Source organism: Hemibagrus wyckioides, linkage group LG13 (assembly GCF_019097595.1).
Source record: "Hemibagrus wyckioides isolate EC202008001 linkage group LG13, SWU_Hwy_1.0, whole genome shotgun sequence".
In the NCBI taxonomy this organism is placed as follows: Eukaryota; Metazoa; Chordata; class Actinopteri; order Siluriformes; family Bagridae; genus Hemibagrus; species Hemibagrus wyckioides.
In genome coordinates this window covers 13786023-13813446 of record NC_080722.1, presented here as the reverse complement: position 1 = coordinate 13813446, position 27424 = coordinate 13786023, and the positions used below count along the sequence as shown (strand labels likewise).

Below are 27424 nucleotides of genomic sequence, written 5' to 3'. Positions count from 1 at the left end.
ATTTTTTCATAGGATGGACCGAATATGATATTATGTATAATATTATAATATATTCATTTTGGAGGTTGAGTAATGATTATGGTGCCCTTTTTTACCTGGAATTTTGCCATGCCATTCATAGCCACTCATAAATAATTAACAAATATTTGGCATGCTAAAATATGTGGAAATTCAGAAAACTCTTCTGAACCTACTCTTGTTTAGGTCAGTGTTTCCAAATCCGGCGGCTTGACTATTCATGCATTATACATTTGAGGATTTTCATTGCACCCGATATTTTTCCACTATTCATGAGTTTACAATAGGTTCGTACAGGAAAAAATAATGATTGCATTGGGAGATTCAGTCAGCTTTTGGACATAGTTTTGCATAGACCAGCTGTGTTCTCATAAAGAAATGCTATGTATATTAGAATAGATGATTTCATTGCATTATTCTGGGTATTGTTTATTGTGTTTACTTGCATGTTCTTTATTGTCACCTCAAAAAATTAGTTTGTCAATAATTAGAAACTAGTTATGGGTTCTTAGCTTAGTAATGAGGTCCAGCACATCTTTAATTGGGTCAGTATGCAGCATTCAGACTGCTTACCGGCACTAAGAAAAGGGATCACTCCAGTTTCAGCCTTTTTACCGGCTCCTGGATCCAGTTTAAGGTTCTTTTATTTGTTTTGCCAATGCTATGGGTCAGCCTTAACTTTATAGCCTTTATTTCATTTCACCATTCATTCAACCATTTTTTATTTCATTTAATGGCCCTTGTCTCTATGTTTTTTTTGTCGTATACGTTTATTCTTTTATATGTACAGCGTGTTGGGTAACAATTGTTGTTTTAAATTAGCTTAATAATTAGTTTCTTTCTTACTCTACGCTACATTGTAAAAATGGCAAAATGAATGGACTGGGGGTTCTAGGCCTAATCTTATTTTCTAAGAGTAAATCTAAAGCAAGTGTGTCCAGTTCTATCAAGAAAGGTCTGGTGTGGGTGCAGGTTGTCTTTTCAAGCAGGCAGAAGCCACACCCACATTTTAAAGGTTAAAGATTACAGTCCTGTGTATTATCCTTTCTGTAGTACTGTAATCCTGCAGAAAATACAAACCATGCCAAGAACTCTTCAGGAGTGTATTTCTCAAGGCTAATTGTTTAATCCCTTTAAGTCTTAACTTATCATTTAGTCATTCAGATTAAAGCATGCTATTTAGTCATTACTAAAAAGATCATAGTAATATTAATTTTTTTTATGTGATTTATTTTCCTTAAACAGGTCTGACAGAATGGAGTTCTTATTTGAGTTTCTATTCTCTCCATTGCCCACCTCGGCACTGGTGTTCTTGTTTGGGCTCGGGGCAGTCGCCCTGACTTATCTCAACAGCAGGCCCAAGCCCCTGAGGCCGCCTGTCGATCTGAACAGACAGACTGTGGGCATTGCGGTGAGAACCTTTTACCTGCAATATACAGAACGGTTAAACATTATACTGGGAATAGTGATCCTGGGAATTTAAATACAGTTTCTAAAGAACTGATTCAGGTATTTTATGCTGATAATATTGATTTGCAGGGTGGAGCCAGGAAGAGTGCAATACTAAAAGATGACAACTTAATATCCTATTCACACGAGGATGCTAAAACTCTGTATGAGGTTTTCCAAAGGGGATTACATGCCTCAGGTAAAATGCCTCCAGCCACATGTACTAGTAATTAGCCTAAATTAAAGTTAGTTCAGTTCTTATACAAATGCACTGGACAATCTGCAGCATGTGAACATTTGTCTCACCCTTTTTGCCTTATAATATTTGTACAGGAAATGGGCCTTGTTTGGGGCACCGAAAGCCTGGGAAGCCATATCAATGGCTGAAATACAAACAGGTACTCCTTTTGTGAATATGTGGTAGATGAATTTCATTCTGAATAGAAGGAGATTAATGTGAGGAGGTATTTGCATTTCATTGGTGCTCTTTGGTTTCTGCAGGTTTCGGATAGGGCTGAGTACTTGGGCTCTGCACTGCTCCATAGAGGATTGGAGCCTTCGCCAAAATCATTCATTGGCATCTTTGCTCAAAACCGACCAGAGGTGATATTCCAACTGCAAAAACTTTACCTTGCTGATAGACTATCATTATCATTCTATAATGAAAATATATTTTTAAATATTTGATTTTACCATTTAAATCAATATCTCCTATCTATCTCTTATCTCACTCTCTTTTTAATCAGTATGTCTATCTTGCCATATCTTTATCTATGACGTATCTTAGAGTATGGGATTGCAACACTTTCTCCTGTACTAGAAGAAATAGGAAAATCAATATCATTCCAAACTTACTATTAATAGTCAGTTCTGGATTATTCATACATGAACCTAACCGAAAATAACACATTCTCTTATCATATCACATCTTTAAAGCCTTTATTGTTTGAGTAATGTCTCATATTTTAAATGTGTATTGTATTGACAAAATTAAATAATTAAGCTCTTTAAAAAAAAAAAAGGACTAAATTATTGACCTCAGGCTTACATTTTAAGCAAGGTTTTTTTAATGAAAGTTTGTGGTAATTGCCCATATAATACACATGCAGTGGATAAATGGAGTATGTTTTTAAAGACCAGCCTGTGACAGATGGAGGGTAATTGATGGTTTTGTAGGCTTATCAATACCTTTTCCTTGTATGCAGTGGATTATCTCTGAATTGGCCTGCTATACTTATTCCATGGTGGCAGTTCCTCTGTATGATACGCTTGGTCCTGAGGCACTTGTCTTCATCATTAACAGAGGTAATTAGACCTGCTTACCTCTCAGCTTCATTAGAGGTGTTCTCTGGCACAGGTAACACCTAACTGGGTTCCCTTGAGCTTTAATGAAACCATGAAGCTGGAATTATTCAAGATTAAAGATTCAATCTTGCACATCTTGCTGTCTGTATGTTTTTCACAAGCAAAATAGCTTTGACAGATTTCTGCATTGCTTATCTCCTGTTAAAACTGAATAAAATTGCCAGTTATATAACTATTTATCTTCAAATTCATATCAGTCTACTCCCAATATACCACTCTTTTTTATCTAAATGCCAGCTATTTCTGTGCTTTACAGCCAACATCTCTACAGTACTTTGTGACAAGCAGGACAAAGTGGAGACTCTTCTTGATAACTGTGAAAAACATCTTACCCCTGTGCTCAAAACTATCATTGTTATGGACCCATTTGATGCTGCAGTAACAGAACGAGCATCCAAGTGTGAAGTGGAAGTATTGAGTCTAAAGGATGTGGAGGTAATCACAAATGACATTTATTAATGTGCTGCCAATATTTCTTCATTTTCAGTGTTTTTTGTTTGTTTTTTTATCTTTATTATCAGTGTTAATTATTTTGACCTTAATATATATATATAAATATATATTTTCTGCACTTTAGGCTCTGGGGAAAAGTAATCATCGGAGGCCAATTGTAAGTTATTTAGTTGAGGACTATGTCTTTGTAAGCAATATTGAAAAAAATATAAGAGAGAAATATTATTGGCAGAGAAATAAATATCAAATATGTTCGATTTCTATTTACAGCCACCGAAGCCAGAAGACTTGAGTATTGTGTGCTTTACCAGTGGAACTACTGGTGGGTGCACATCTTCACCTATGATGCTATCATCATCACATATCACAAACTATATAAAAACCATTTGTTTTTAATCAAAATGTCAGTGCTAGAACATTTCTGAATGTTTTCACACATTTCTTTCCTTAGAAACGGCAAAATCCTATAGATACATATTACATATACAGCTGTGATACAGTTGTCTCTCGTTATCTTTTTCAGGTGATCCAAAGGGAGCCATGTTAACTCATGAAAATGTAGTGGCAGATGCTGCTAGCTTTGTTAAAAGCTTTGAGGTATTTTATGTCACCATGGTTAACAAGAGGGTCATTGCTGGTTTTGTTATTAGTGGTACTATTCCATGAAAGGACTTGTTTTAATACTGACAATTTATATTTACTCCAGAGTGCCTTCACAGCACTTTCCTCTGATGTGTTGATCTCGTTCCTGCCACTGGCTCACATGTTTGAGAGAGTCGTGCAGGTATGGGTTTCTATGGTACATCTTTAAATAGGGCCACATTTGACTTTGACTCTGACTTTCTGTCTATTGGACTCATAGTTGCCTGGTAGCTATGCTGAGCCCATGCTGAACTTTGTGTCATGTTTTTGTATATCTGCTAGACAGTGCTGTACAGTGTGGGTGGAAGGGTAGGCTTCTTCCAAGGAGACATCAAACTGCTTCCCGATGACATGAAAACCCTGAAGCCCACAGTTTTCCCAGTCGTCCCACGCCTTCTCAATCGCGTATATGACAAGGTATTGTATGATGTTTTTGTCCACTCTCCCTTTCAAACATAAGTGAACTGTTCTTCACGTGATGCCTGATGATATAGACACGAGATCTAATCTAGTTAAAGACTCTGAAATGCTCTTTAGACCATACACAGACTTTCCATTGTTAACCTGACTTTCTCTTCATTCTTTCAGATTCAAAGTGGGGCCCAGACTCCATTCAAGAAATGGCTCCTGAACTTTGCGGTTGAAAGGAAACATGCAGAGGTGAAGCAGGGCATCATAAGAAACAACAGCATATGGGACAAGCTCATCTTTCACAAAGTGCAGGTATCCCTATAAATACATCTGGCCACAGTGTTTCTCAGTGTTTCTCTGACAGCACTGATGGAACATTTCTAAGCAAAGAAAGTTCACTTTCCAACACTGGAGAAGAAAGTATTGAAATGGTAATGAAACCAGCCACAGATTTTGATCTTGAGTGCTTGTATGTGTATCTGGCTTCAGGAAAGTCTTGGGGGATCTGTTCGGGTGATGGTGACAGGTGCTGCTCCTATTTCACCTGCTGTGCTTAGATTCCTCAGAGCATGCCTTGGTTGCCAGGTGAAAAATCTTCTTCTGCTTCATCATTTTCTTACGACTGTCACACAAAAGAACTGTACACACCTATGACCTAGTTAAAAGCATATACTTACATATTTTTATGCATTACTTTAAATGAGCAGCCTACTACTCACTCTCAGTGAAAGTATTAGGAGAGATTGTGTATAGTTTTAAAAGCCAGGAATATAATGCAACAAAAGTTAATTGGTCTGGGAAGTTTAAGGGGTTAATTAAACAAGAATGTCTAAACTATAGTTCAATAGTGGTCACTATGTCTGTCATTGAAGTTAGGGGTAACATAGGACATCTGTGTATGCTTTGTTATCTCTGTGACCCTGAGATGACCTGTCTCTGTGACCTGATCTCTAGATATTTGAGGCATATGGCCAAACCGAGTGCACAGCTGGCTGCACCATTTCTCTGCCTGGGGACTGGACAGCTGGTATGTTTCTATAGTAAAATCAGCTTATTTAACAGCAAAATATTCATGCTTGAGGCTAATGTATACTTAAATGTACCATCTGTATCATTGAACATGCTTTTGTGTTTAGGACATGTTGGAGTCCCTGTTCCATGTAACATAGTCAAACTAGTAGACGTGGAGGAGATGAACTATTTCGCATCGAATAATGAAGGAGAGGTATTATAAGCATCTTCTCTTCAACATGAAGGTCTATAATTGTTGGCAGTTGCACTGTATATATAATTATTTATCTCTTAGGTTTGTATAAAAGGGAAGAACGTATTCTGTGGATATCTGAACGATCCAGAGAGGACAGCTGAGGCACTCGACCAAGATGGATGGCTGCATACTGGAGACATTGGCAAATGGCTTCCGGTGGGATTCCTTTTTTAATGCTGAACCAATCCTTCCATTTTAGAAAAACTATATTACGCATATACAGTAATATGGGATACTTAATTGTTTTCCAAACTGATCAGCAGTCATTCTGGTTCAACTGGGTTAGATACATAAAGGTTAGATTAGGTAATGCTCTTCATGTTTGATCTTCAGGACATAAGTCCTACTTGTCTTTTAATTTTTCTCTTCTCCATATTGACATGTCATGTATTAATGTTGTGGTTTTGATATGTGGTTTTCATAATTTACTAGAATGGAGTTTTGAAGATCATCGACAGAAAGAAGAACATTTTCAAACTGGCCCAAGGCGAGTACATTGCTCCAGAAAAGATCGAGAATGTCTATGTTCGATGCGGTACAGTCGCTCAAGTATTTGTTCATGGGGACAGTCTACAGGTGAGCTGCACCTCTTAGAAATTATATTTCCTATAGAAATTATATGATATGAAGTGAATGTTTGGAGAGTTCAACATATTGTAAATGTCATTTCTCTTCTATTTTCAGTCCTGCTTAGTGGCCATTGTGGTGCCCGATGCTGAGACACTACCCAGCTTGGCTGAGAAGCTTGGAGTTAAGGGTTCATTTGAGCAACTATGTAAAAACCAGGTCTGATACCCTGTACAATATGTCTTTCAAACATATATATCACCTGATACTTGCTACACTTACTGTCTGGCGTCAGTGACTGAAAAATCCTTTCTGATAGATTTATTAAAGAAGTTACATGAGTCAAAATTCCTGCAACACTTTAGCTGCAACACCTCAAGCTGTTATCTCAACAGGTGCCCTTTCAACCTCAGCTGAAGCTCAAGCTCAGCTCTTTAAAAAATACAAAGTCCAAAACAATCAGTGGAGTAATACACTACATATAAATGTCTGTGGCTTTTAATCTTTTATTGTACTGGGGCTTTTTCTAGCAGGAAGCACTAGTGCTAAAAAGCCTCAAATTTCTATTACAAATATGAACACTTCTGAAGTAACGACACTGCCTTAACATTTGATTGTTTTTTTGCATTTTGGTTTCACGCTTAATATAACACACTCCCTGATAACATGATCGTTTTATTCCTTTATAGCAAATTAAGAAAGCTATCCTCTCTGACCTTGTAAAGCTGGGGCGTGAAGCAGGACTCAAATCCTTTGAACAAGTAAGTGATAATTTTCAATTTAATAAAATAGAGTAGTGTAAGTAAGCTACTGTACATTTTTCTAAAGAGATCACATCATGTTATGTTAATCTTTGCTAATGCTGTTAATTTCTTTTATCACTAAGGTGAAAGACCTGCATCTCCACCCTGATCAGTTCACTATAGAGAACGGCCTTCTTACTCCAACGCTTAAAGCTAAAAGAGGTGACCTCAGCAAGTTCTTCAAAAACGAGATTGAAAGTCTTTACGCTAAACTGCAGGGATGAAGCAACAAAAGCCATACAGATCACAGTAGGTCTCTGTGACCTACTGACCAACTCAGAGTACCAAAGGAATGCACACCATTGTGCTTTGGTGTGGGGCACAAGGTATAGAGATATTTACAGTGTTGGTTTTATAGAAGACTTCAGCCTTTGTGTCCATTAAGCCTTGTTATATGCTCAAATGTACATATTAAAAGAATACTCCATTTTCAACATCATCTGTACACACTGCAACTGTACTACACTTGAGACTGCCAATGGACTATAATTTCATTATGTCTCCTTATTCCTAGAATAGAAATTAAAACGGCTGAAGCTCAGTTGGAATAGAAGCTTAAGGGCAGTTGGTGAATTTTGTCAATAAATGTGAAAAGTGCACTGATCAGCCATAACATTATGAGCAGTGAGAGGTGAAGTGAATAACACTGTTTATCTCCTCATCATGGCACCTGTTAGTGGGTGGGATATATTAGGCAGCAAGTGAACATTTCGTCCTCAAAGTTGATGTATTAGAAGCAGGAAAAATGGGCAAATGTAAGGATTTGAGCGAGTTTGACAAGGGCCAAATTGTGATGGCTAGACGACTGGATCAGAACATCTCCAAAACTACAGCTCTTGTGGGGTGTTCCCAGTCTGCAGTGGTCAGTATCTATCAAAAGTATCCTTTTCACGGGTCCAGTTGAGTCCATGGCTCGATGGATCTGGGCTGTTTTGGCAGCAAATTGGAACCCACACAATTTTAAGCAGGTAGCCATAATGTTATGCCTAATCGGTGTATAACACAAATACAAAAGTCTGTCACAGTCTAAGTCATATCTAGAGATATAAAGATATCTGAAAAACATTGTATAATTGGCATAGTTTATTCCAAAATTCCTATACTGATGAAAAAATATTTTCATCTAATAAAAGGTAATTATTAAAGTTTAATTTACAAATAGGTTTTTGACTGAAAAATATTAAAAATATTCATATTATATTAATATTCATAACATATTAAAAATGCTTTCATACAGAAATTCACTGACTGCCCCAACGACTTTTATTACAAAGTGTGTTTTATTCAAACATTTTTTTTTTGTTTTTCTCAGTACAAGGAAACATGTTGAAAATGTTGTTTAAAGGTTTCACTACAGTTGCAGTACACAAAGACTGGGCTGGAAAATGCTGAAACTTTTCATTTAACACTATGTACATTTGAAAATATTAAGCACTGAAAAGCAGAATTACGGAATAAATTATTTCCATTGTCCTTTTATATATATATATATATATATATTATTAAAAAAAAACAAGATTACATTATACAGAGCAGAAATGTTTACTTTTCTATTGTGTGGTTTACATCAGTTTTACAAAAATAATCAAAAATAAAATCAAAAAAATTTTTCTGTACAAAGAATACAGTGTATTTGCATGACTAAGACCTTGATACAGCTGGCATAGGCGTTGCATAAACGGCTTGGACATCAAAGAGAGAGAGAGAGAAAGAGAGAAAACAATATTTTCAAGTAAACATTTGCTCAGCTCCTAAATAGGAATGCTTACAAGCTCTGGGTTATCACTTCAGGAACTATTCCCTCTGTGCCACGTCATTTATATTCTCTTTGGAAATGTTACACAGTTACACACATTCATATGAAGAAGCAGAGTTTGCTGGTTTGGACAGTTAGACAGTTGATCTTCCACTGAAATGATTTAGAAATCAGACATCTCAAGATCAGATAGGAACACTTCTACAGCACGGTATTGAGACAGTGAAATCAGACTTCAGTCTAAAAACATGAATCGACTATTATGGGAATCCTAAAAGGATCTCTGTGGAACTTGACAACAGATGGTTTCCCATTCTATGCAGAACCCATTAAGAAAGCTAAAACCATCACATTAACCATTCATAGAACCCTTAAGGACTGATTTTTGCTCAAGTCCAACAGTAAAACACACTAAACTTGTCTTATTTATCTTTCTTTTCTTCACATGCTGGTGTGTAATTCGCTGAGTTATAGTGGCACTTTTCCACACAGCGTCGAGGAAACCACCCTCTAACACGGAGTCCAGCTAAAGTGAGAGAGAGAGAGAGAGAGAGAAACACAGATTAACACTTTTTAGAATACTTAAACATTTTAAACACTTACATAAAATTTGATTAGGACCTAGATATTTGTGTACCTTTGGCCTGTTCCTCATCCAAAACTTTGTCCCCATACATCCACCACCTAGATGCAGAAACATCAAGTCTCAATTTTATTCATTGTTAAGGAGAATAATTCAATTAGGCGTGTTTGCATTAAGCTGTCAGTCACTCACTTGGTTCCTCTTGTAGCGAAGATAATCTCCCCTTTAGTGAGTTTGATCCTGGGTTCTTCAGTGCAGGGGGACCTGAAGAACGTGTTTAATCCCTTTCCTAGTGGACACCATGCGCCATTGTAGTCCTCCACAGCTCTGTACTGCACCTACACACAGCAAAACCTGGGTTTTAGACTTTATATCAATGCTGCCATCTGGTGTGTAACAGACATCATGACAGCTACTCACACTTCTCACACGCTTGTCAGCTTTCTGCTTCAGCTGCTCGATCTGGAAAGTGAAAGAGGAAATAAATAAGTAAATAATTTAACTTCTTGGAATGATGCAGAATAAAATGTTACTGAAACTTATAGTGTGGACGTACAGTTAGTGTGTGCTGGTGGCATTTGTCATTTACGGGCCATTCAATGCCATCTCCCTCTGGAGTACCAGACCAGGTGAACACCTGCTTAAAATTCTCCCAGTGACTTCCCAGGTCATATGGGAAGATGAACTCCTCTCCTGTTTGGTAGTACTGGATTCTGTCTTTGGCCTGAAGGGAATATTCCAGGCTTGTAAGTTGAAGAGTATTGTATGAGCATAAAAAGTCTATTTACCAAAAAATGAAATGGGATATTCCTAATTTGATTCTGCAATGGTTAGATGATTGGGCATAAGGTAAAAAACTGTTGTATGTCACAATATCACAAAGCCATACAAAAGACAAAGCAATAAAAACTGTAATTGTAGCAAAGACTCTTGGCTTTGACCTTATAGCATCTATACAAATGGTTCTGAGCCAGGCTACAATACGAGTAAAAGTCAGACAACATAAATAGTGTCTCATTTAGCAGATTTCTTAAAAATAATTAGCTAATTTTAATGCTGTAGCAACTACATTAAAGCAAAGACAAATTCATGCCATCATGTGAAACTTCTACAGCTGCAACACAGACAGCATTCTGACCGACTGCATCACTGTTTGTTATGGCAACTGCTCTTCCTCTGACCAGAGAGGTTTAGTGAGAGGTGAGAACAGAAGAGCTCATCACTGGAAGTAAACTCCTGGCCTTTTGTTTGATTAAAGCCTCCAGCATCAATACAGACTGCACTCGATCTGCTCAAAACATATTTCTGACACTGCAGTTTGACCAGAAGCTTCCGCTCCATCCAGAGAACCAGACTGAAGAACAGTTTTTATTTTACTAAACAGCCAGGAGTCCTCCATATAGCACTGTTAAACTTTATTACTGCCACTTCTGGACTCTTAGATACTTATTATTCATATTTACTTTTTTCTATCTATTGTACCTGTATTTATTTTTCTGCCTAATCAATAGCAAGGCACTTTTACTCTACCAATGTCCTTATCTTATTATATTACATTTAGGGATACATTGATAAACCTAAAATTTATATCCTGAATTTATGTATTTTCTGTAAAGCTGCTTTGTGATAATGTCCACTGTTAAACAAATGAAACTGAATTGAGTGACAGCATCATCTCTATCATTGATGTCAATGTCTGAATCTGAGCCTCTTCACAAGCAATTCAGTGCCAAATTAAGAAGGTATGAAGTACACTGCTTATGATGAGGTCTTTCTTAAAAGTGGAAAAAGGTTTTTTTTTGCTAATCAAGAAATACAAATAAATCCAGGACTGATTCAACCTTAATGTTAACTGAGCACTTTAAGATTGCACATCAGTGTAATCTTTTTATAAACAAATAAATGTTGCAGTGAGGTCTTCGATACTTGATGAATACATTACATATTTTCAGTTCACTTGTTTTGTATTTTTGTTCTGTATTAATCACATAATGAACATTTTTATAACACTATTATTGGATTGCCAATCTTTATTCAGAAACACAGACACTTCTATCCAGAGCACATTACAGAAGAGCGTGTGCAGATTACTCAGAGTCTAAAGATAGCAACAAGCAACACTACCAGAAACAAAAATAAATACATTACTATTTAGAAAGTAAGAGCTTGTAAAGTGTGTTGAAAAGCATGCAGTTATATCTAGAACATACTGATATATGGAATTAACACACGCATGACATATAGGGCAGTGACAGAGTAAAGGTGCTCACCTTCTCCTCGATCCACACTTCAATTGAGGTTTTGTTTCGCAGAATCACTTTCATCTGAAAGTAAACAGTCATACTATATTAAACTCTTGCCATTGCTTGCCTTGCTATTTCTTTAGATGGTGTAGAGGCAGTTCAAGTATGTGTTTTGGCCAACTTTGCTAATGTCTCATGTGTAAGCTGAGGTTTTCAATATTTAGCAAATGAACAGAATAACAAACACATCACATGGTTCAAGTCAGAAAACGTAACATCCAGCCAGAGAGTAGAGCTACTTTTCCTCTGCAAAGTGGACAGACTAAAGGTCTATTAGAAAAAGACCAAGAACAATGAGCAGATTTAATGATAGGTGTACCTGAATAAAAAACAGCATGCCAACGGCAATGGTAGTGCCCAGTGCGAGTCCCAGAGCAAAGAGATTGGCTGCAAAGGCTGATATGCTGAATGGCATTATAGGATAGTGGACACGTCGGGGAGCACTCATGTCTATCTTCACGGAGCTCCAACCAAAAGAGATCTGCAGCAGATGTACCAAGTATATGCACAAACAAAAAAATTCTTTAACACACTGTACATGGATAAATTTGTATCTAAAACATTTACAGTTCAAAATCTGAGCTGGAGTGAATGTTCCATATGTTGCTCCTTTAAGGATTATTATTAATCAATGGACTTTATTTGCCAGAGCCTAATAAATAGACAGATGTAGGGATGGACCTACTGACCCTGTCGTTTAACTGAGAGTACATTGTCATAATGAAAATGAAAGCAGCATGGATGCAACCCAGTGGGGCAAGGAGGAGGAAAGTAGTGAAGTAGGCATGATTCAGATGTCCGCAGCAGTTGTTGATCCAGGGACAATGGTGATCCATCTTCATCACACACCTGAAAAAGGAGAAGAGGCAGCTAAGTTTAAAAAGCATTTAATTATGCTATGGAGTAACTCACAAGGCAAGGACTGAATGCTACATGTGAGATGGTTAGATGTAAGAAAACACTAAAGTGCTACCTGTTACACTTTCTGCAGTGGTGAGATCTTGGAGCCTTATAACCTTCACACACTCTACAGAACTGTAAGTACATAGCATCTCGCTGATTTTCCTGTTTAAGAGAAGACACCACATGACCAACATGCAGTTATATTATACAGAGTTAATCAGATTAGAGAAGAAAACAAGGATTATGGGTATCAAAAAAACATTGCAAATCACTCCAGAGCTATATTTTTTGTATTTACCGGTTTCCACTTTAAAGGAATATAACCAGGACCCACAAACATGGCATTGAAATAGTTGTAGAGAATGAGGACAGTCCAGTTGATGAGCATAATGAAGTTAATGCTGCCACTCGTAGTGTCCAAGGGCCAGTACCAGATAATAGAGTCCAGTATGGCCATGGCGGAGCACACGGCAATGACAGTAAGTGCGATGATCGGACCCCAGTGACAAAGCCTCCGAACTTCATGGAGGTTTTCAAATACAATAATGGCAGATATAATGTTCATTTTGTACGATATTTCGTCAGCTTTCTAAGTTCTTTGAAATGGCAAACTGTTAGTTATGCTGTCTTTCTCTAATGAAATGATTTGACCATGAGGAGGATAAATTATATGTTTTCTGTCTTCTCCGAAACATCCAGCGATCAGTCGCGTCATGGGTTACAGGAGCCGTCTGTGTGGTAGAGTCACTAGCTCTCCTCTCGTGTGGCATCCTTTCTCTCTGACCAGCCTGTTGCTTGATTCTCAAGCTGGAAGCATGTCACCCATCTAGGTAGAAAAGGATAAAATAAAATAAAAAATGATTTTAAATGTTATGCAACAGTTGGCTAATTCATGGCACTGTGTGTGATGTTCATCCAAGACTCTAATTACTACACAGACTGGAGGGGTGTGATGATTTTTTCCATTTCGACTAACTGGTCTTAACTTGTCCTTTGGGCGTAATTAAAAAAAAAGAAAGAAGAAGAACCTGTAGTGACGCAAGACTTAGGACATGTAGATCTTTATAGTCAACTTAAATGTAGATCACTTACGATACACGCAAAAAACCATCAGTAAATCTGATCTAAAAACAGTCATGCATTTCCACCTCTATGTCTCTACCCATAAAGCAAACAAGCTAGCTAGCCCTGTTGCCATGATATATCGGGATCATTAAAATGATACACATCTGCCCTTTAATGACAAAAAAAATGTCATAATACGCATTAGACAGATCCGCGATCATCTTTGAATACAATGTCCCTTTGCAGAAACAGACAGCTATCGCTCACAACAAGCGTTTACCTTCACCCACGGCGCTGCCGCTCACTTCCTCATTCTCTAAACCGCAGTCTGAGCGGTGCGCCACTCATATCGTCCGTGTATACAAAAAGCTGGAAATGTACCAAACAGGACAAAATTCATCATTACAACGAATACTTGCTTTTCGTCCACTTTGGAAAAACTATGTGCAAAGGTAAGGTTTAACTACATCGTTCTTTGACTTTTTTTTTTAAACCAATAGTAATGATAAAACGGTAACGTGTTTTCGCCGGAACACAATTTCTGCGACACGTCCTGGAAGTGACGGCGACGTCAATAACAACATTTGATACAAGCAGTGAGTGTAATAGTATCGCGACATCCGTCTCAGAGCATTTAAATCCCCAATTCACAACAATGTCTTCGGATTTTGAAGCCTACGAACAGGAGTTTGGTACTCTCACCGCAGATATTACCAACAAAATCGGAAGAATACCTAAACTTAGTGGAGGTAAGTGCTGTCCCCTAGAAAACACTGTCAGCTGGAACGAGGAAGCTAATCAGCTTCAGTAATGCTAGCGAGCTGGAAGCAGCCCAAGGCGCAGAGCCGGTATACTGGAGCTAAGGAGTCGATACGCTGTGAGCCTGAGTGCTGCTTCTGACTCGCAATAAAACTCAGACTGTTCATTGTTTCTGGGAGAAAGCTTACGAAAAGCCCGCGTTATCAGATGACCGGTGTGTTTTGCGCCTTACTACAAAACAAGTGCGGTCAGTGTTTAGTTTTCTGTGGGGATTGTACTGTTCCGGTAATGTATCACGGTTACAAGGACATCATTCTCAAATTCCCAGTGTTTTATAGTTTATATGGGGATGGGGGTTAAGTGGAACGTGGTAGCTTAGTAGTTAAGGTGTTGGACTACTGACCGGAAGTTCCCAGAGTTTTATAGTTTATAGGGGGATGGGGTAAGAGTGGGATGTGGTAGCTTAGTGGTTATGGGGTTTGACTACTGACCGGAAGTTCCCAGAGTTTTATAGTTTATAGGGGGATGGGGTAAGAGTGGGATGAGGTATCTTAGTAGTTAAGGTATTGGACTACTGACCGGAAGTTCCCAGTGTTTTATAGTTTATATGGGGATGGGGTAAGAGTGGGATGTGGTATCTTAGTGGTTAAGGTATTGGACTACTGACCGGAAGTTCCCATTGTTTTATAGTTTATATGGGGATGGGGGATAAGTGGGATGTGGTATCTTAGTGGTTAAGGGGTTGGACTACTGGCCGGAAGGGTGTGAGTTGAAATCCCAGGTTCACCGAGTTGCCACTGTTGGGCCCCTGAGCAATGCCTTTAACTCTCAATTGCTCAAAAAAAAAAAAAGATAAATTGTAAGTCACTCTGGTTAATGGCGTCTGCCAAATGCCAGAAATGTAAATAAAAATCCATAAGTATTTCTTTTTAGAAACCTTATAAGCTATTAAGTGTCCAAGGGAATATTGGTTCATTGAATGCTACTGACATACATACAGTCCCCTCTGAATGTTCTGGAACATCAAAGCCTTTTGTTTTTGTTTCTGTTAAACGCCGAAGACATTTCGGTTTGAGATGAAAAGCTGAATATGAGGCGATTGATCTGAATTTCAGCTTTAATTTCCTGAAATTTGTATCTAGATGGCAACTGGATGTAAATATAACATGAGTTTGGTGTAGTTTGGAGGCAGACCACCCAATTTTTAGTTGAAAAAAAATATGTGGTTGAATATTGCTTGGTTGTAATAGCTCCTTCAAGCTGGCAAACTATTGAAATCAAATTGTTTCATTCTTTTTTTTCGTGATGCTTTACCAAGTTTGTACCACAGTGTCTTTAATTTGTTGTGCATTTTAGGAGGTTTGTCTCTTCATTCTCCTCTTCAGTAGGTAAAATTCTGCTCAATCAGGTTAAGTTCTGCTGATTGATTTGGCCAGTCTAAAACCTTTTACTATTTCTTCTGATCAAGTCTTGTGTTATGTTGGCAGTGTGTTTTGGGTCATTGTCATGCTGTATAATAAACTTCCTCCCAAATAGTTTGGATGCATTTCTCTGTAAATTGCCTAACAGAATGAATTCACGCTGCTACCATCATGAATAGAAATAAAGATTAGTGAACCTGTTCTACTGTTACAGCCACAGACAGATGTAAGAAAAAGGCAATATAGAGGCAGAAGAGAATCTATACGAAGGTATCTACTCAGAGTATAGATTCTGTAAAAAATAATTGTACTGTAATCTGGTTATAACAGCGTACAAAAATACAGAAAGATTATCAGGGGGTTCTCAGGCGGAGGTACAGGTTTAAATATTGTGAGTGAATAGAAACTCATTCTAAGATTGAAGCCTTTAACAGTGTTCTCATGTGGCAGAGTGTCCTCTTCTCCTTCTCCTTCTCCTTCTTCTTCTTCTTCTTCTTCTTCCTCTTCTTCTTGTCTTGCTGCTGCTGTAATCACCATTTGGGACTGTGTGGACGAATCACGGTGCAAATATCATTGTTAAACAGCATGAGCATTACAGTGAGCTCTCTCTATTTTTCTGTACACCAGTTCAGATTCATTTGCAGAGCTGAGCTATGGTCAGTTGGTGGTGCAGTGAGATTGTTTGTTTTGTTTGTTTTTTTTTAGATTTATCAGAGGATGTGTACCAAGGATAAGACTTCCAGATTGATATATACAGTAAAAGAGTAATTAGGATTTTGGCATCGGTACTCACTTTTAGTCCATCCTGTTTTTCTGTATTTGGAATTAGTATTGTTCCTATTGTTTCCTCACATATAGGCAGAAAAGCAGCTGTGAAAAATATGATGGATCTTAATGGGAGGTTAACAGAACACAAATACAGCTTTGCTGATCATTTATCCATACGTCTATTCATATTTCCTTCCTCCTTCTCTCAGTAGCTCCTGTATCCAGGTCAGGGTAATGGTAGATCAGGAGTGTATGCTAGCAACACTGGGCATGAGGTGAGAATACACCCTGAGAAAAACGACACACACATTCACACACTCCTTCATACCTGTAGTCTACCTACGGCCATGTTTTGGGATGTTAGAGGAAACGTATGCAGACATGAGGATATGTGTGCCTAATATCATTTCTCTGGACAGTAATTTTGCTGTAATGACAATTGGAAGGAAGCGTCAAATAAATGCTTCTTACTGTTAATCATATTTTTTTTGGCTATCAGCTTCAAAGGTGAGAAACAGGAGTAACCAGTCAGAATCCACCCAGACTGCACGAGTGCATGATATTTATTAATATCAATAACAGGTCACAGTTATTTCCTCTTTCCACCTAGAAATGTGTTCTCATTTGTCACGTATACCTTCACAGCAATGTGAGAATATTTTGTCCATTTCAATTAAATCACAAGCTGAAGAAATCATTTTAATCATTTATCTTATACTAATGTATTTGTTAAAACTTAATAATCAATATTTTCCTGTTTAATTAATCTGTTTTCCAAAAAAAGTTCTATTTATATCATTTCAGGGTAATCTGTAGAGCTACACAAAGCAGTAAAAGTTATAACTAACTCTTTAATGTGTGAAAAGATTCATTGTATTTCTGGGCCAATTCCATGAAGTGTACTAAACCTAATCATTTACTAGTGTATCTTATTCACTTATTCTCTCCAGTATTTTTGTTTGTATGTAGTTTGTTGTAAAGCAGCCAGTTACAAACCTGTACATGAGCAGACATGATGCTGGGTGTTTTAAGCCATCAGCCATTAACTAGCTGAGGATTAAAAACACCCAAAGCTGCTTAGTGACTAAGCTATGGTGCCTAGTAGAAACTACAGTGTCTGCTTTATACACTGTTAGAAATGACCGAAAGGGAGTACAGAGAATCAAAAATAACCTGTATAATATGTTTACTGCAAAACACAAATGGCTTATTGGCCAGTAAAGAAGCTACTAGATAATGAGACCCTCTCTTATGACAACAAGGCCATGTTACAGCCCCACTAAAAGTGATTGTGTTAAATGAGAAACGTGAATGATTTATAGTTCAAAGCCTTTTACTGACACTAACAATTAACAAAGAATGAACATTTTGTTTACCGACTGTATGTTTAGAACTTCCCTGGACTAAAAAAATCTCTCATCCAACAGCAGTGCCTTAATATACAATGTTAATAGGTTGTATACCTGAAGAAATGTAATTATTAAACAAAGTTGTGGGAGTTTCACGTTACCCCTGGTACTTTATGTCCAAGCCGAACACAACACCGACACTCTAATGTTTCTGTAGTGCATGAGGTCAAATCTACACGTAACATGCATGATAGAACACCGGGCCACTCTGGCTTCAAAATCACTGGACCACATTCCCACAGAAAGCTGTGGATTATTTGGAACAGCAGGAGGAAAATAGGCACTCATTGTTGTGCTAATAATTGGAATCAAAATCAATTGTGTGATAATTGGGACGTGCTTCCTTCACATTTCCTTTTCGCTTCCCGAATTTCTGTTTTGTGTTTTCTCTGTTATTTGATCGATGTGAAGTTTATATTTGTCAGGTTAGTTGTGGGGACGATGAAAGCAGCTGATCTTAAGAATCATGACTAGTTGGTGTGCATCCAAGCCTATGTTTACTCTAATACCTGTATACTAGTATACATACACTATATTGCCAAACGTTTTGGGACGTCTGCCTTTAGATGCACATGAATGTAACATGGAATTGGCCCGCCCTTTGCAGCTATAACAGCTTCAACTCTTCTGGGAAGGCTTTCCACAAGGTTTAGGAGAGTGTTAATGGGAATTTTTGACCATTCCACTAGAAGCGCATTTGTGAGGTCAGACACTGATGTTGGATGAGAAGGTCTGGCTCGCAGTCTCCACTCTAATTCATCCCAAAGGGGTGCTGTCGGGTTGAGGTCAAGTTCCTCCACACCAAACTCGCTCATCCATGTCTTTATGGATCTTGCTTTGTGCACTGGTGTACAGTCATGTTGGAACAGGAAGGGGTCATCCCCAAACTGTTCCCACAAAGTTGGGAGCATAAAATTGTCCAAAATGTCTTGGTATGCTGAAGCATTAAGAGTTCCTTTCACTAAAACTAAGGGGCCGAGCCCAAACCCTGAAAAACAACATCTGAATTCAATGATTTGGAGGAGTGTTCCAAAACTTTTGGCAGTATAGTGTATTTCAGGTAGTGTATTTCTGATTAGTCCGACTGCGTATAAGAATGCAGCACAATGCATTAAAAAAAACGTTCTTCTAAATCTAGCCGTCAATAAAGTTTTACTGCTAAAATCTTCAATCATAATGCAGCAGGTTTAAATGTAAATGAATTATTAATCAAATCGGTCTGAATATAAGAAATTGTTGCTTGATTTAAATTTGTGATATTAAGGAAGTTAGACCTGATATAGGAGGCTCTAATGTGTGTGTCTAGAATTACTGCATTTATTACAACATAATAATCCAAGATAATTTCTTTATTATTATTATTATATTCTGTGCTTAATTTAACTTATTTTGTATGAGATATATATTTTAAAAAAAATGAAAACTGTTATAATTTCAGCAATACTGAAGTTATAATGTGTAGAATTTGTGGCACTGTTGCACATTACAATTAGATAATAAAGTTAATGAGTAAGGGTATGTTAAAAAAGCAGACAACAAAAACACAGGGCGATTTCTCATTTGCATAATAAACTAGAGTACATCGCTCGGCTGTGGCCTTGTTTGCTTGCATCATTTTTCTTGCTTATTGAACAGAAAGATAATGTGCATTGTGTTGTGCAGTTCTATTGTTACATTGTGTTAAGGCTTGGCAAAAACAGGATGCTTGTAGTCAGTGCAGCCCACCACCAGCTGCTAAACATGTTTAAATCAACCAGTGAATATGAACAAAGACATTAGCTGTGTTTGCTCATCTTTCGGCAGAAAAGTTTAGTTCTTGAATGAAATTATCTTTTGTGCGTTCGGATAAAGATTTTTTTTTGTCCTCCCTCGCCTTACGTTTGTTGGCGAACCTCTGTATGATCTCCTATAGCCAGCATCAATAAAACTCTCTTCTTGTTGTTATTGCAGTGCACAATGTCACATGTGCAGACCCTGATAAAGCACACTGGACAGATTAAATGTCCTTGGCTGTCTCTCTTCATTCATTCAAATGGATGTTTGGTTTTGTTTTGTAGAGCCCAAAACCAGAGCTTTAAATAAGAACTCAAGGAGAATGTGCACTCTCGTTCCATTAAACTTAAATGAGTCTTTCTTATTTTAAAAAGTAACCCCAAGAACAACAATGTCTGCCAATCAAATGCCATGAAAAATTGAGCGGAGACGTAAAGACGCACCTTATTAAGAAAAGTTTAACTACGTGTGGTCTGATGGTCAGTCTGTGGATCTCCTGGGCTGTTGCTAGTGTCCAGTACATATCCAGTAGGGACATGCATATTTCAGCTTGCCCTACACTGCTTCTGTATAGAACAGCCTTTGTCTGCTCACCTTACAAAGAATTGCCCCAGGCTGTTTACTGTGTGGGCTCTGAGGTTATATCTAGGTTTGAAAAATGGATAGATGTCCAACAAAAGATGAGTGTACTGTTGTTTTGACTGTATTGACAGACATCTGCTTTTATACTGGTTAATGGATTTTTTTTCCCCTGCATTTTGTTCTAAGGCAGTTCTACTTCTGTTTTTTCTTCGTGTTTTATTATCGTATTCTTTTTTTTTTTTTTATTCTAAATTTTATGGTTGGCTGTTTTCTACTTTTGTTAGTCTTACATGCTTTCTGTGTTGTTAACATCTGATTATGGTTATTACAAGAACATATAACGAAAAATATAATGCTTTCATTTGTATTCATCTGTCAGATTTACTGTCATTTTGTAGTTTTCATGTGTGTCCCGACTCGCGAAGAAGCCACATCCTGATTTTCATGGATGGCTCTCGAGTAGCGTTTGCTGGAATTGATATCTTCCTGTGCGAGTTTGCACGATGCTCCTCCAAAGACCAACAAAGATGTTTACACGTGGAGAAATAGCAGACATCAAATACGGATCTTTCTATGACACGAATGTGTAAATACATCTTCAAATGCAGGCTTGTTTTTTCCTGTTGATGTGCAAGAGTAGGGCTCTTGTCATAAAGCGCAGCTCTCCCATCAACTGATCAATATGTTTTCTGCTTCTTCCTTTTCAGAGGACAAGACGCAGCTGGTTCTAAATGTCGACAAACAGCTTGAGGAAGTCAGAGAGTTGGTAGGTCTTTGATCAGTAATTTCCACTTTCCACATTTTTCTCAATAATGAATATTAGTGGGGGGGGGATGAAAAATCCCCTGCATAAACAACATCTGTAATGTCAGCAGTGACATTAGAGACTCTTCATGTGGCTGAAGGCTTCTCTGTGCTGGCAGTGTGATCACATCCTCATAATACAGATTTAACTGACACCATATGACACATTTCACGCCATTACCGGAGAAAGGTGTCATGTGCAGTGCTAAAAATAAGGGCATGTGATGCATGTAAATTGCTTTTGTGCATGTTCCGACATGTAATTGTTGATTGGACGCTATAAATCTGTTGGGCTGTTTGTTTGCATGTGTATTTTTGTGTACGTGTGTGTGTTGAGGGGGGTACATGTGCTCATTGATGTGACATGGACACATGCAGTAGCTGTCAGTGAAGAGCCACAGCACTTCCACTAGATCTGCAGCGAGACTCGCTTCTCTACCCATTTTGATGACTTTCCCTAGCAGTCAGAAGTAATAAGCTGATAAACATGATATCTTTTTGAAAGATTTGGCAGTAAATGTGTTCCAAGAAATTTGTTATTGTCTTTTTGCATGACAGTGAATGTGTTGTTTTAGGGTGTTAGGAAGCTGTGGGAGGTTTATCAGTGTAAATGACAAAGCAGAAGGACTGAAGAGATCCTGAAAATCCTGTTTCTACATCCGTAGAAACTTTGTGTAGAACTTAGAGGTGCAAAACCGCTACACCTCTAATCATAGGTTCCATGGGCCTGTACTTCTTCGAAGCATTTTTTTTTCTTTTGTGGTCTTCTTTGCCTTCAGTTGACTTAATTTTCTTTTTTTTTGTTTTACTTTAATAATAATAAGTTTGTATGATTTTTCCCCACCATGGGACAAAATTCCTTTTTAACTGATTCAGTTAAAAAGGAATTTTGTAACTGATTCACTAATCAAGAAAATCTGAATTGATGTGCATAGTTGGAGCAGATGGACCTGGAGGTGCGTGAGATCCCCATCCAGAGCAGAGCCATGTACAACAGCCGTCTGAAGAGCTACAAACAGGAGGTGGAGAAGCTCGAGAAGGACTTTGTGAGTACAGCGCACTCCACAACTCTTGCTCCTACATTACATACAGCACATAAACCTTTGTTTACGACGTTGTTTACGCAACCATGCACACAAACACAGCCCAAAATTTATTCCCTCTTCAAAACACAATTCTTTGAAGGTCAGCGGTGCCTACCGAGGCTAATTCTGAGTGTTTTTATAAACTTGTGTTGGGCTCGAGGAGCGTGAGCCCGTGCTTCTCCTCCATGTCCTTGTTTAGTTATTCATAAATTGTACCTGCCGTCCAAAACCCACCCTACTCACATCAAACCTTAATGAAGGCCTTGCCCTCAGAAACTGGTTTTTGTCTTGCTTCACTCTTATTTGTTAGTTGTTGTGTTCAGACATTTCTTAAGAAAATACGAATACTTTCTGCATTTACCTTTAATGGATTTGAATGCCTTTCATCAGGCCATTGTGCCATCTGTGAGAATGTGAGGAATGAATCTGTCTGAAATCTGAACTCGCAATAAGTCTCAGCACAAACCACGTCCTATTCCTTTCTTTTCCTGTTCTTCTTCATCTACATCCCGTGTTCAAACCCTGCACGTGGATCTAATTAGAGGTATGCTCAATATCAATGCCAGATGGTAGAAGCATCAACAAAGATTACAAAAAGGCATGAAATAAATGAGAACATTTAAGAAAATGAACTCTTTCCAATGATCTGATACTATGCCTCTGAGTCTGATGGCTTAGATCAGAGTGAGATCTTTCTTTTTTTTTTTTTTTTTTTCCCCCTCAGAGAGGCCTCACACTCCTCACCATGGGCATTTAATTGGCTGATGATTAATCTTTAACTTCTCTTGTTTGACGGATGCTGCGGTTAATTATCATGCAATTAACACTTGCTGTGCAGGGCTTTCACATTACATTCAGCCCTCATCTGATCCTTTTAACCCCCTTCAAGCTAAACTTGTGGCTTATTGTTTTCCTTTCACATGTTTCAGATGTTTACATTGTCGGATAGCAGTTCTCAGCTTGCTTGTGTGTCTGAATCTTTTCTTGGCAATTGGTTTACATCCCAGGTCATATCCTGCATAAACAGGAAGTTTCTGTATGTCAGTTTGTTTAATATACATTTCCAACCAGCTGATTTTAAAACGCGTCTGATATTGAATGAGATTTTCTTCGTCCTGTGTGTATTTGAAAGACAGCTCTCCCTGAAGCTTCTGTTGATAGTAAGCCCTAGCAAATGTCCCAAAGCTGAGAGATTCAGCAGGGTGCTCAGAAGTGCCAAATGCTTTAGCGTGGATGGCTTATCCTCTCTGCCATGCGATGCGAAGAGCACATGCGCACACTTCTAAGAGGTGTCATGAAAAAGGCCATCGCTTATTTTATTTTAAAAAGGAGTCTTTGTTGTGCTTCCATGGGAAATCAAGGCCCTGTCCTGGCCTTCCCCTCATCTGGTCTTCCTGGAGCTTCTCTCACTTTACCCCTCTCTCACATCCAGTCATTCACCCGTGTTTGAAGTCCTCCTGCCATTGCCACTTCCCACACTCAGCCTCCTGTTCAGTAGCAGACGGAGACTGGTTGACCCAGCAACTCTGCCACACTTCTAGGGGAAAAAAGGAGAGTAACATATCAGAAGGACATGCCAAAGGCGGGTGTGCTTGATGATGGCTTCATTTTGATAAAGGGACAGTGGGTCTGAAAGCCAAACCCTTTGGAGGCCATACATTGGCAGAGAAAAGAGAGCGTTGATAGGGGAAAAAAGAGAGGATAAGGTGATTTGTCTGTGATTGGTCATGCTAAAAGTCATTGAGTTCGGGGACCAGAATGACATGCCTCTTAGTCATGGCTTTGATCTGACAGGAGAGCACTGTAATGGAGGCATAATTTAATGAAGCCAGTTGGGTAAATAGACTGCAAATCTTCAAAGGAGCTGAGTTCCACCACCTCCAAGTTCTCTTATATGGCCATATTATATCATCTGCTCATTATGAGGTGTCCAGCTAGTGTTTGTGCTTAACCATAAATTCTAAATATCCTTTAAGAATTGACCTCTTAACGATGCCACCGATGTTTTGCTTTAGAATAAAAATTCTGACCAGTGTCATTAATATTTTGCGTGGTTTGATACAAATCAGAGCTTTGCACTTCTTCAGCCAAGTTACCTGTAAAGCTTAGAAAGAAAATGTGACAATATTGCGTTTTCATGAAGTTGTCACATGGGATTCATATATACAGCTCTGTGAATCACCACTTTCCACTCTCCCTCTGGCTTCAGTATTTTTCTCTTTCCTGACCAGAAGATGGCGACGTTGAACCATTGTATTCAATATCTTACTGAGAAAAACTGCATCTGAGCTGCTGAGGCTTAAAGGCATTTGTGGATCTGAAGAGCCTCTTCTTGATACAGCTAGACCCACTGATAGCCAGGAATCTCCATATTTTTTTATATTTATATTAAAGTTGTGAAGAAATTAAAATGAAGGAATGGCCTTCACCATTACTCTGAGCAGATATTTCACCTGTCCCGTATCCCCACTGGTACAGTTTCTTAGTTTTTCGTGTGATTTATAGGTAATTGGAATGCAGTTTTTATACAATATTTATTTACGTAGTCGTTATGTAACATGCACAAACTCTATATTCTATCTTCTATTAAAGTGTTCCCGTTTCTAAAATTGCAAATCGGAAATTTTTTTTAACTGTGGTTTAGCAATGCCACTCCACTCATAACACTGTATTACATGATCATACTGATGTACATGGTTGCATCAATAGCATTACATAACATATTCTTTATTTAGTATGAACACCACTACGAGATGTGTACAAGTCCTGAAATACACAAGCAGATTTTATAATAGATGTCTGTAGATATCTCATAGGTACAATCGATGTGGCAGATTATATAAGTGTTCGTGAGCTATCCGTATTTAACTGTAATATGCAGAGATTGGACACGGCTATATACGACCACCTTACATCAAATATATTATAAAGATTGAATTTAATTCTGTTAGCATGACTGATTTTTATGAAGTAATTATTTGATTCAATTTGATTCTCTTATAAATAGTTAATGAAAAATCATAAACTATAAAATAATAGATTTAATATCAGTTTATTTAATTTTTCTTTGCTGTAGTTTTGCTGAATTTTTTTGACTAAATATTTAGTTAATTTTAGAAATTGCTGTATTATGTAAAAATTTGTGTTGGTTATATTGCTAAGTAAAATATTTAGGCTTGATGCAAAAAATATGTTTTTTTGTTGGACGCATGTATGAGGAAATAAAATGTGATTCTTGCTACTAGATGCATTTGTTAGTACTTTGACTAATAAAGTTGATGAGTTGATTATTTCCAGAAACAGTTTTAAAATGTTTCTCTGTCATTTTTTTTCTCTGAGGATCTAGTGCATGGACGGAGGGAATCGAGGGAAATGTGTCGAGGTGTGATTCGGTGGCTTTGCGAAATCTGCTCCGTGGCGCATGTGGTAATCGCAGTGATAGGAAGTTGATGAGGTGAAGTCCCGTGTCACTCAGAGGGGAAAATCAGGCCTCCTTGGCTAGAAATGAGGAGATGATGCACTTAATAGAAACGGGCTGCTATCACTGAGCGAGTAAACTAACAACCTCTCAAAACAGCTTTCTGTGCGTTCATGTTGCATCATTTAGTAATCTATATCATCTTGATAAAACGTGTGTAACTTTATATATACCGACTATATATAGAGTAATGGGATAAGCTGAATTGTTTGACCACTGTAGCACTTGTCCTCATTATGTCAGTGTAGCCTAATTGATCTGCTGGACACACAGGACACTTCATCATTCCGAGCATGAGCATGAGATAAAGCAGATCTGTCTGCACTTCTGCGCTACAAGCATAAAGTCATGAAGTAACTATTTATTTTGCCAACTGACGGAATAATAGAAAACCATGAAGTGTTTATACAGTAAATTAGGGTATCATTTGTTATTTTTGTTTCCTATTTTAAAAAACACACCCTGGAGTGAGACCCAGGAAGTTTACAAATTCCAGTCTAGTTTGACATCTGTGTTTTGTTTTTTTGTTCTTCTTCTTCTATTTCCCCCTCACTATTTATTTACAGAATAGACAAAGTGTTTGAAATGCTTTAAAGTTTCCCCACTTGAACTTCATTTACTTTCCTCTGACTTAAGTGCTTCTAATGAGCTCTGTGAAAAATGTGAGCATGTCTCTGGGAATATTTTGGCTTGAAGTCTGCTGGTTTAAAGGCTGAGGCGGTCTTGATCACATTTTTACAAACACCAAAAATATCTCTTTCAAGCCAAATGTTTGCTACCTGACATTGAAGAGAAGACCAGCTAGCATGATTGTTTCTTTATCAGGGTAGACGTCTTCTGTTTTGCATCTCGTGGCATTGTGGTGACATTATGTAGCTTCTGTTTCTCTGTTGTGGCGTCTTAGTTTTTCGTCTTCAGTTCAGACGAAATATTTTTAGCTCTATAGTAAAACTCTGGGCTTTTGGCTGTACAATTGCTTTTTTTCCCCCCATTGCAGTTATACACATCATCCTGATTGTTTCTGACCTCTCTAAAGAAAGCTAAAAGCTTGTAATTCCTTTATGTATTGGATAGCATTTAAGAGGCGTTTGAAGTTAACACTGTGTGCCTGTATTTGTTTGAAGAAGCAGCTAAAATCAATTTTGGAAACAGTTTGTAAGAGAGTGAAAGAGAGTGATGAAAGAATGCTGTCCCTTCTTAATAAGTTCCTCATATGGCCTGGAAAAAACACCCTTAGGGTGCAACTCTTTTAAATTTGCATATATTTGTTCTTAACCTTCAAAAGACGTATTTTAAAGTGTGGATGAAGTTAAGTCCAATGGGGTTATGTGTATAATGCTCCCATGTGAGGCAAATCTCATTTGAATTTTGCATGCATAATGAAGTTAAATAAAAAAAGTATATAGAAATGTGTAGCATTAACAATGTAGCTAAGCTCCTCTGCCTGTTTACCATTCTGATGCTAATAACCTCACCATTCAGGCCAGACAAAGGCCACGCTATAGAAAGTCTTCATAAGATGGTTTTATAGCGGATCAATACGTGTGCGGACATGCACATTTTAACACAGTAATAAACCCAAATATATTTGTGACTAGCGGACTATGCACTCGGCTAGCTCTTAGAATAGACAACACTGTAAGGTCAGCAGATAAGCCACCACTAAAGCTAAGGAAGAGTTAAAAGTGTGTTTCCAAAAGAGAGATGGAGAGAAAGAGAAATGTTGAGGAAGGCATGGGGGAGGCATAGAGGAAGAAAGT

The 27424-nt window shown here is 37.9% G+C and overlaps 3 protein-coding genes across 8 annotated transcripts in view; 2 read left to right on the top strand and 1 right to left on the bottom strand.

Annotated features, from left to right (window-relative positions):
- Positions 1 to 1273: 1273 nt before the first annotated feature.
- Positions 1274 to 8087, top strand: acsl5 (acyl-CoA synthetase long chain family member 5). 3 transcript variants are annotated; one of them, XM_058406022.1, is made up of 20 exons: positions 1274 to 1429; positions 1558 to 1666; positions 1801 to 1865; positions 1969 to 2070; positions 2673 to 2772; positions 3089 to 3267; positions 3410 to 3442; positions 3556 to 3607; positions 3809 to 3882; positions 3992 to 4069; positions 4210 to 4344; positions 4516 to 4650; positions 4828 to 4923; positions 5293 to 5365; positions 5475 to 5563; positions 5645 to 5761; positions 6038 to 6181; positions 6290 to 6391; positions 6862 to 6933; positions 7059 to 8087. In XM_058406022.1, the coding sequence occupies exons 1-20, from the start codon at positions 1274 to 1276 to the stop codon at positions 7197 to 7199; spliced, it is 2052 nt and encodes a 683-aa protein (XP_058262005.1). In that variant the 3' UTR covers positions 7200 to 8087. The 3 variants fall into 3 exon arrangements, with proteins under 3 accessions (XP_058262005.1, XP_058262006.1, XP_058262007.1); XM_058406023.1 differs by having other exon boundaries at positions 4210 to 4349; positions 4524 to 4650; XM_058406024.1 differs by lacking the exons at positions 1274 to 1429; positions 1558 to 1666; positions 1801 to 1865 and having other exon boundaries at positions 6071 to 6181.
- Positions 8088 to 8236: 149 nt separating this feature from the next.
- zdhhc6 (zinc finger DHHC-type palmitoyltransferase 6) lies at positions 8237 to 14013 on the bottom strand. Its single transcript, XM_058406025.1, has 11 exons — positions 13866 to 14013; positions 12819 to 13346; positions 12591 to 12682; positions 12307 to 12466; positions 11937 to 12098; positions 11585 to 11638; positions 9871 to 10038; positions 9735 to 9776; positions 9507 to 9652; positions 9369 to 9415; positions 8237 to 9257 (listed from the first exon to the last, which is right to left on the bottom strand). Exons 2-11 carry the CDS (start codon positions 13083 to 13085, stop codon positions 9154 to 9156), a joined length of 1242 nt encoding a protein of 413 aa, XP_058262008.1. The 5' UTR covers positions 13086 to 13346; positions 13866 to 14013; the 3' UTR covers positions 8237 to 9153.
- Positions 14014 to 14130: 117 nt separating this feature from the next.
- The window catches only part of vti1a (vesicle transport through interaction with t-SNAREs 1A), a 102384-nt gene continuing 89090 nt past the window's right edge, over positions 14131 to 27424 (top strand). The window contains exons 1-3 of one of the 4 annotated variants that reach the window (XM_058406028.1): positions 14131 to 14334; positions 21005 to 21063; positions 22037 to 22147. In XM_058406028.1, coding sequence (XP_058262011.1) covers positions 14241 to 14334; positions 21005 to 21063; positions 22037 to 22147 — 264 coding nt within the window. In that variant the 5' untranslated portion in view covers positions 14131 to 14240. The remainder of the gene's footprint in view (positions 14335 to 21004; positions 21064 to 22036; positions 22148 to 27424) is intronic. The other 3 variants (XM_058406026.1, XM_058406029.1, XM_058406027.1) reach the window with 3 other exon arrangements.